We start from the raw sequence: 10,285 nt of genomic DNA, 5'->3' as shown, positions 1-10,285 counted from the left end.
AAGTAGGTCCAATTGGTCCTTATACACTTGTCCTCGTACGTTCATAAGCAGATCAGGCAGAAGACACGTCTATCTTACATATTTTAATACAAAAAAATATAATGTCATTAGCATAAACCCTAAAGAGACTAGTCCCTAAGTCGAAAGCTTGGCAAAAAATAAAAGATAATGACTGTTATTGGGAATATTCTTTCTTCCTTTTACATATTTGATTTTTTAATCTTGCACCTTCCCTTAAATTAAATTTTAATTTTTGGCGATTATAAATTAACAATCAAAATTCATCATAGCACTGACAAATAAAATACATTTGCGTTTTTTGTAGTATTGTTAGAATAAATATTTCAAAATAATCGAGATATTGATATTATTTTCTAGAAAATTCGAGGAACTTTATCAGAAATCTTTTTTCTAAATAACTATGGGTATTATTTTTCAATGATTTCTTTTTTTAAAATATAGATAAAGAAGAAATTTAAAGAATAATTGAATTTTAAAAAAGTGTATCGTATAAAATTAGAAGAAGCAAAAGAATGACGTAGCTCTTTTTACCATGAGATAGTGCTTATTAACAAAAAAAACCAGCACGCAGAATGAAAAACAAACAATGCGTAGTTAATAAAATAAAAATATAGAAATAAATTATTTTTAAATTAAACTATTCATATCAGAAGATAAAGTGCGCAGACTCTTGACCTCATGAAATTATCGAAATGGAATGTAACCTTTCTAGGGTAATCCTGGTCAGGTTTGGTTTGTTTTACTTAAGTTTAAAACAATATGAAAGAAGAAAAAGTAAATGAACATATGAAAAAGTTTTCATCAGTAGATTTTAATCCGGATAAATGTAAGTAATTTTGCAAATTATTCCTTTTACTTTCTTATTCATTAATTAATACAAAAATATAAAAGAAGAAAAAGTAAATGAACATATGAAAAAGTTTTCATCAGTAGATTTTAATCCGGATAAATGTAAGTAATTTTGCAAATTATTCCTTTTACTTTCTTATTCATTAATTAATACAAAAATATTTTATAGATGTCAAAGAAGTTTCTCAAGTATGTGTTGGAGGTATGGAGTTACAAAAGCACAAGGCAAAAATTCAAGGGTTGGCGGAAGAAATGAGTCAAGTTTTGAAAAAGAATGTATATAAAAATTACATGCAGTTTATTGAAACTGCAAGAGAAATATCTCGTATCCTTTATCTTTTAGTAATATAATATTATGACTAGTAATTTGAATCTCTTCTGAGATATGACATGAGAGGATGTCGAGTTGGCTGAAATGGGATCTTTATTCTTTTCTGTGATCTCGAGCTAGCGATTCTAGGCCTTTAGGTTTTGGCAGTGTTATTATTTGAACCGTATTAGGCTAAAATCCGTGAATCACTCTATTATTAATCATCTTCATTCAAAATTCTAACGAAATATGTTTAATTGGTCTATTTTCCTAAATACATTCTAATCAGAACTTGAAGGAGAAATGTACCAGTTATCTCATCTGTTGTCAGAACAAAGAGCACTACTTGGTTCAATGGGTAGTTCTCCACCTCCTTTAGAAGTTGCCGAAGAAAGAGGATCTGAAGAAAAAAGACTTGCTACATTAGCTGCTATTTCAGAGAGAGTTCAGTCTTGTATTGTGAGTTTTAAGTAAAATTATTGATGTTAAAGTTTTTAGTTTTGTACCAGTAAATGCAAAAGCAAATTTATATTATTGTAGAGCCTTCATGACGTTCCGACAAGAGACCTACTTCACGAAGGTGATCTAGTAGAGTTAGATCCACTTGAAAATACAGCACTACATAGATGTCATGCCTTTCTGTTCACAGATATCTTAATGATTACCACTTGGATATCGGATAGGTAAGTTTAAAAGTGCTATTAATATACATTTGTGTAACCATGCAATATTAAAATGTTTTATTTCATTACAGAAGAGGGCCAGCAAAGTTCAAGTACGAATGCATATATGAATTAGGAAGTTTGGCTGTGGTTAATGTTAGAGATTTGGGAAATGTTAAATATGCTTTTAAATTGCTGGTATTTCCAGACACTAGACTATTTCAGTGTGCTAATCACCAATCAAGGGTATGTTTAGAATAGCTTTATTTTCAGATTATCGGATTATGAGTTATCAATTTTGGGGTTATAACGAAAGAGCAAAAAAACCTTTAACTAAAAAAGAATACTTCTTTTGATGCCATCGAATGATTTAGGCGGAGTATTCTTTCTTCAAAATATGGAGGTAACTATGTATAAAGCATGAACAGGCGCAATAAAAACACTCCAATTATTATTAAAATAGATTTGGCAACTACCACTCTGTATCTTTCCTGATTATCAATCCGGTCTTGAATGATTACTGAAGAATACAAATTTTTGTTTTTAGCACATTTAAACAAACTTTCATATACACATCCATAAAGCAAATGCAATATCAGCTAAAGAAGCTTAGGCATATTTGGCCCTTTTGGGGTTTCGGATAGCAAGAGCCTGTTTCTCTCCAAACATGTGTAATGTATATACTCGATCGTCTGAACCTATTGCTGCTTACAAAATTAAATACGATATAAAGAAAAAGGAAAAAACTGAAATTTTACCAAGCTCTAATTGGAAAATATTATAATTAAACTTCTATTTAAAGCCTTTTGACTTGGATAAAGAGTTGTGAACGTAGCAGTAGAGGTGTCAAATATTACATCTGCTTGCAGGAAGATTTTGACACACTGAAATACAGAGATTACTACAGTCATTTAACGGAAGAAGCATGAAAAGTTCTGGCATATCTAATTATTGGTTTCAAATGAACTAAGTCACACATGTAGGAACAGAAAAGAATGAAAGTGCTGTTTTTATAGGAAAAGAAGCTTTTGTGGAATGCTTTGAACACATTCTTAAATCCCTATGTAATAAATTAAAAGAACAGATACCTTTAATGAGTAGATTCTTTTGAGTGGATCGTCGCGAAGGGTTTAAAGCTACTTTTCCCAGATGTTAAAACATATATATATCAAGTGTTTGCAGAACTCTTTCGAGCAGACTCAGGTTCAGGTTCACGGTAAGCACTGAGAATATCTGTTTTGATTCATTTAATCGACAGTGGTGGCTGCAACTGATTAAGTAATACAAGTCACAGAAATATTTAACGTTTGATGTCCATTCTTTTCATTCAAAAGTTATGTGTATCTACTTGGCATTGCTCAGGTTTCAGCTAACTGAAAATAAATTTAACTGTTTCATTAAATGTATTGTGAGTTAATTGTGAAAGCTGCTTTTTTTGTCTAAACTTTTATGTTATCACATTCTTCTTAATTCTTATAATTTATTCAGGATTTTTTAAATTAATTTTTTGTATATGTTTATTTCTTTTTAAGCAAAAGAAATGAAAGAAACAAGGAATGGTGCAAATATACGTGTTCATAGTTGAGTACGAGTATATACTTACCTATATGCACAAGCTTACTCAGCAACCAATGTAATAGGTCGGGTTAAGATGGATTTGAGGCAAGTTTTATGGTGGACATGTTTCGAATCAAAGGGTTGCGATATTGTCTAGATTTAAGTGGATTTGTAAACAGCGAGAGGAGCTTTTTCAGAAATGAAAGAATTTTTTAGGTCAGAGTAAATTTTGAAAGAGGCGTTACATTGTTTTTGGGATTGTGTACCATCCCATTTTAAAAATCCCTCCGAACTTTTTCATTTTTTCAGTTGATGCTGTGTAAGACGTATTAAAAATAGTTTATTAATTATTACATGTAATTATTTTTCAGGAAGAATGGTTGAAAAAATTAGACGATGCAAAAAAAGCTCGTCTGAATGTGGAGCAAGGTAAAAAATCAAAATCTGAGAGTCAGGCCGATCCAAAAACTCCCCCTAACAGGACGGATTCCGTTGATTCAGGATCCAATCGTAAGCTTTATATTCCAAATAAAACTTCGGAATTGTTTCCACGTATTAAAACTTCCGAAACTTGAATTTCATGTATAATTTACAGCTTTTGGATACTTTGATGATACCGATAACAACGAGTTCCAAATTCCAGAATGGTTAACTGAAACACCTGATGATTTGGATGTTTGTATAGCTGAAAGGCATTTTGAGGAAGCATACAGCATGATACAAAAAGCACAAGAATTTATTGAGAAATCGCAACAACCTGAATGTCTCACAGACATAAAGTAAGTTTTTTAATTATTCACTATAAGTGCGATTTCGTTTTTTATTTTATTTTTTTCAATTCTTTTTCTATATCCAGCGATGTCGATAACATCATCATTCTGCGGCAGAAGCAGTTTCTTAATATCCGGTTCTTAATATCATCCAAGTTTTGGACCGGGTACGGTACTTGGGCTTGCTATGGTAGCTTTGTAGCATTTTTCTTTCTAAATCCTTATTTGATTTCAAATAAATATCTGATCGGGATTCATCTTTTGGTAAACCGAGTTCGGACATTCTGATGTCTCAGCTAGTGACTCGCAATGGAACATTTTCGGACCTCTTCTACACATGTAAACACGAACTGAACAATCTCCGCAAGCCTCATCGAGACGTATACTTCTAAGGAGGTAAAGCAATAGCAACTGACCGCAGTATAACATTTTCAATGAGATCAACAAGTTTGTTTTGTTCGTTAGGGCCCGAACTTCATGCTCATGCACAAGCGTATGTTCAAATTTTTATTAAAAAAAACACCTATATATGAACATTAATATTGTTTTATACCTGTTTTCCTTAGAACGAAAATAGATGCGCGAACAAATTCATTAATACAAGTATTATTGAGTGAATTAAGTGTTACTGCAGACAAATCGTTACAAGGCGGCCTTCGTGCGACTAGAAGGTCCATCAGATTATTGAATCAACTCGGCAAATCAGGCCAGGTGATAACTTCTTACATGCAATGTTCAAGTTATTGATTGTGATTTAACAATCTCATTATTCACTAAAGCCAGAGTTCATCCCCGCTACTATGAATGATATTGTTCTTTATATGTTTTATGGATCTCTAGGCCTGTGAATTATACTTGAAAGTTTGTTCTAACGTATTGAAAGCTCAAGGAAAGAGAGTGAAACGAGAAGGTTCAACTGTAGCTTACGTGAAACGGCTGTCAGAAGTTTTTTTCTCCAATTTAGCGAGTATTACCTCAGAGTTCCAATATAGAGCATTTCCTAATTCACCATCTTGCATTTCAGGTAATTCTGTTGTTGTATGATTATTCTGCTTTTCACAGTACGCTCCAAGCTGTTTCTAGCCTACTTTTGCTTTTATGTTGTAGCATTTGTTGTGTGGATGTCTATGGAAGTGTCTCACTTCATGTCACATTTTATCAAACAGGTTTTCATGCCTCAGACCTCCTTAAACGCTTTAGCGGAATCGGTGGACATATTGAGAAAACAATCGAAACAGGTAAAAAAAAAAAGTTTTATTTATGCTCAAAAAAATTAAAATTGAATTTCAGTGACTTAATATTAACAGTGGGCCGCGGTTGTGCGTTTAGGCTAACCATCGAATAATCTATATGAGATGTGGAAAATACCTCCGAAAGTCAATATAAAATTTAGCTCCATCTAAGAGTTTGTTTTCCTCTAAATGTTTTTACAATTTGTGATCCAGCTTGCGGCTCATAAGTAGCAGATGTGTTGTACTTTATTTACCATGTAATCGACCTTGTTGCATATATTCGAATAGTGGTTGTATTGTACAATAATTATTGTCTAACTAAGGACATAAGATTTTTTTTGCACAACGATCTTTATCTTAATTTCAGATGCGCGAACTTGGCATGGATGTAACTTACCAACTAAATGGGCATCTACTGTCACCAGTAAATAAAGCCCTTTCAGAAACACGAGATAAATTATTCGATGCTGTAAAAATGCGATGTTCTGAAGACACTTGGCGTCCTTCGTATCAGAATAGAGCAGCCATTGTAAAACTAGAACAAGAAATGTCTGCCATGGGGCTACCGTCTATTCATCCTTATATTACTGGTAATAAAGAGTTAACTGTGAAATTAATTACACAGAGATATAAAGCGGTACCGCATTTACGATTGAATGAATTTGATTAGAGTTGATATGAATAATTTCAAAAGTGTAAATTAAAATCTTTTATTTGTCTATAATATAGTATTTTTGGAGTGTATCTTGCATTCTTTATTTAGCAGTAGAGCATCTGGTTTCGTCGCTTTTTATCTCTTCAATGCTTTAATTGGCAAACGTGGTTCTAATACGGAAAATTAAATTGTTTTAAAGACGTGAAGAACATTATTTTTGGACAAAAGGAAACGTTAAATGAACATGCATAGGTTTTTGAAAATTATTTTTTCAAGACTAAAACAGACAACCTGTTGGACATGTATAGCAGGTTACAGTGATACTAATACTTGAAAAAGTAATTTTATTCTCTAAAATAGAAACAATATCTTCCTAAAAGAGAAGGGATAAGCTCAGTCGGTAGAGTTTACTGGGTTCCAATTTGGTGATTCCGCTGCAGGCCCTTATATTATTTCTTCCTAGGAGCTTCTATAGCTCCCTGTTCGGTGATGGACAGTGTTGACTGTAACGAGAAAACGCAGTTCGGAGGCTGGGAGTGCTCTGAATTATTTGAATTATTATTATAGTACAATATTATTTGAATTTTCCTGTCATTAATTTAAAATTTCTGAAGATTCAGAATTCATCCCCAGTGTAGCTGCTTAAGCGTACACTTAATCATTGTCCGGAGTCATCACACAAGAAAAAAAAAGGCAGATGTATTTTAAGGAACCAGTTAGGGAGTCACAGAATTAAGCTTGGACTATAAAAGGTTTTGCAAGCATGTTAGCAAGCGATGATGAACACTGGGAAATCCTAATAGACATCTTATTCTTCAAAAATTCAAAAGTTATTCTTCATTAATACTCACAGAATATATCACTAGCTAATAATTTATAGCTACAATTAATTTTTTTACATAAATTTATTCATAATTTTTGATGATGATGATGATTTGTAACTGTAGATGGAGGTTGGCTGGAGCTTACGGCGAACACTTTAAGCTTTGTGAAGCTATACTATTCCTTGTTGGAAGATTCGTTAACATTGGCCTGGAGTGATTTGGAGCATACGATTGGGAAAATTTTATTTGATGTATTTGACATACATCTAAAGCATGTTGTTACATCGTTATCCAATAATAAATTAGTGGCACAGGTTAATTTATTTTTTTTATTATACATTTTTTAAAGAAAGTATCCCTGCGTACTGGTAATACGAAGGTTGATTACTGTCATGTCCAGTCCATGACAAGACAGAAGACACACCAACCCTTTAATGATGTAAAATATTACATTGTAAATTAGCCCTGATGATGACCTAATTCCTAGGTCGAAAGCTCGGCATAATAAAAATATATCATGACTGAAACTGGCATATATTTCTTCATCCTATTGAAACTATGAGTCAGTCACGAAAAGTAATGAACAATAACTGTATACTAAATTTTTTAAGAGAAACTATATTGTATTTCACACTAAATTAGGTATTATATTTTTTTCTTATTTTACAGAAATTATTAATTCAGAAAAATGCTCGCTTCTTGGTTGATGTATTTCTGGGTTCTTGTAAAACACGTTATTCGAAGAGGATGAATCATTCATGCCAGAATCTTCAACGATTATCCAACATGTATGCTGCATTAGCTAGAGATCCATCTACAAAAGTCTCCATAACAGGATATATTTGACCCATGGAGGCTTAATTGACTGGAGAAATTGATTATGCACATTGTGGTACTTTTTCAAATAATTGCATTATCCTTGAGTAACTGATTAATTAGTTTATTTTGTGCTGTAAATAATATTTCACTTATTAAGAGTGTGTACATACAATTTTTTTTAGTACTTTCTGGCATTACTACCAAATATAATTACATAATAAATCTATAGGGAAACTAAGGGATAGACAACATTAGGTTTACCAAAGATAATAAGGCCTAGCCATTTGTAAAAAAATAATAGAATATACGATTTTATAAAAAAGTGTTGGTTTAAAAATTTTTGTTTCTAATTCATTTTTACTGCATAATAGTAATTGCATTTATTATTGCAATCTTTCTGTATCAGTAGTGTTATTGTAGAATTCCTTTGTTGACAAGGCTACTTCGTTCGTTTAGTACAAGTACAAAAACTATCAACGTAACTTGTTGATAAATGTAACTTCTGTTGAGTGGAGTTTTGGGAAGAATTGAATAATCGAAAGAATTGACGTGCAGCAAAATTCAAATTGAAATCAACTATTATTTAAGTTTATGTTCGTTTAAAGATAGATAAATGTATTGTAAGTGGAATTAATTATAGCTTAGTAATATTTAAAATTGATGGCTTGGAGATGATTCTTTAAAGATTCGGCTAGGTGAGGTTTGAGGAATGATTAGAAAAATTGGTTAGGAGTAAGAAGAAATACTGCATAACAGTTTCATAATTCCATCCTTGAGGTATATTATTTAAGGTGCAATCCTGATTTTTTTTTTTTATTACACAAATTTATTTATTTCAATAATCAATATTTATTTTGTTATTGATATTAAATTTCTTTTATGTACTGTATAGAGATGATTGTTTATTTGTTGTATATAAAGCTTATATCAAAATATTTATTTTTAAATATCAACATCACAATATTATTAATATCTATTAAAAACAATAACGAAATATAAATATAATTTATTACTTGTCTCGTTTTTCTTTTATTTCGATTACCTTTTCTCCATTCAGTAGAAAAATTAGTTGACTTATCTTCTTGTGGCCAACTTTTGGCTGCGGATAATGCAAGTGATTCCTGGTACACTTTCTACTCCACATCAAATTTAGTCGTTAGATGTTTTGAGCTACTCTGATTAAGAAAAAACATTCCAAAATTTATTAAGTCAATAATCTCTTAATTAAAGTAGAATAAAAAATAAGTGAAATGAATTAGGTCCACAACTATTGTAGAAAATATTACTGGTTTAAATATCTGTTGTCTTTGAAATTGTATATAGCAGAGTTGGGCACTGATTAAAAAAAAAATTAAATTCTAAATTTAATTGATTAAATTTATTTTTAATTTTAATCAGAATTTAATCGGCGAATTTAATCGTAATTTTAATCATATGACAGTTAGATATTTAATCAATCAAATTTCAGATTTAATCGTTAATCAAACTAATTTAATCAAACTAAAAAAATTATGATTAAATCTGAGAATTAAATTAAACTTTAATTTTAATCGCCGAATTAGTTCAATTTCAATCGTTAATCAAACTAATTTAAACATCCACTCTTATGGCTTTTCAACCAATGGTTCGAACCACGTTTTGGCGAGGCCCTTTTTCTGAGCGTCTTCAATAAATACTTCGGTTAATTTTTGTAGACTTGGACTTCTTCACGAGTCTCTAGACCAGTGGTTCTTAACCTTTTCATAGACGCGGAACACAATTATATGTATATATTTTTCTCGCGGAACACTAACATTAAATAATTTGAAATTCGGTATTTAGCAAGAACATAAAATTAAATTAAAAAAAAGGAACAATTTTTTGTTTTCGTATCATTTCTAATTTTCTAAATTTCAATACATTTAAAATTGAAATTTCGCAAAACACTTGGACCATATTCACGGAACACCGGTCAAGAACCACTGCTTTATATCTTCTAAAATTATAGATCTGTGCACATAATAACTATAGTTTATGATTGAGAAAAACAAAGTGTACAAGAGAAAATTCCAAACCAATACGTGTTTCACAGTGGAAGATATAGAACGGCCATAATTTTACAGAATTTCATGACCCAAAATATTTTCAACCCTTTATATCTTCTACCTTTTTAGATCTGTGCACAAAATAACTATAGTTTATGACTGAGAAAAACAAAGTGTACAAGAGAACAAAATTCCATACTAATACGTGGTTCACAGTGGGAGATATAGAACGGCAATAATTTTACAGAATTTCATGACCCAAAAAATTTTCAACCTTTTATATCTTCTACCTTTTTAGATCTGTGCACAAAATAACTATAGTTTATGACTGAGAAAAACAAAGTGTACAAGACAACAAAATTCCATACTAATACGTGGTTCACTGGGAGATATTAGAACGGCCATAATTTTACAGAATTTCATGACAATAAAAAATTTTCAACCCTTTATATCTTCTACCTTTTTAGATCTGTGCACAAAATAAATATAGTTTATAATTGAGAAAAACAAAGTGTACAAGAGAACAAAATTCCATATCAATACGTGGTTCACAGTGGGAGAT

At 31.2% G+C, this 10,285-nt stretch overlaps 1 protein-coding gene across 2 annotated transcripts; it reads left to right on the top strand.

The window, feature by feature from the left end:
- Window positions 1–509: 509 nt before the first annotated feature.
- Exo84 (exocyst complex component Exo84) lies at window positions 510–8,718 on the top strand. Of its 2 annotated transcripts, none has more exons than XM_074120630.1 (13): window positions 510–847; window positions 1,040–1,195; window positions 1,470–1,639; window positions 1,721–1,863; window positions 1,935–2,088; window positions 3,771–3,909; window positions 3,995–4,178; window positions 4,736–4,880; window positions 5,010–5,193; window positions 5,277–5,407; window positions 5,769–5,991; window positions 7,004–7,194; window positions 7,550–8,718. In XM_074120630.1, the coding sequence occupies exons 1-13, from the start codon at window positions 781–783 to the stop codon at window positions 7,724–7,726; spliced, it is 2,064 nt and encodes a 687-aa protein (XP_073976731.1). In that variant the 5' UTR covers window positions 510–780; the 3' UTR covers window positions 7,727–8,718. The 2 variants fall into 2 exon arrangements, with proteins under 2 accessions (XP_073976731.1, XP_073976732.1); XM_074120631.1 differs by having other exon boundaries at window positions 832–972.
- The last annotated feature ends 1,567 nt before the right edge of the window (window positions 8,719–10,285 follow it).

This window comes from Rhodnius prolixus, unplaced genomic scaffold (genome assembly GCF_049639745.1).
Source record: "Rhodnius prolixus isolate KJV_2025 unplaced genomic scaffold, Rpr scaffold_2, whole genome shotgun sequence".
In the NCBI taxonomy this organism is placed as follows: Eukaryota; Metazoa; Arthropoda; class Insecta; order Hemiptera; family Reduviidae; genus Rhodnius; species Rhodnius prolixus.
Note: the sequence above shows the minus strand (reverse complement) of the source record. Positions and strands in the feature narration are given on the sequence as shown.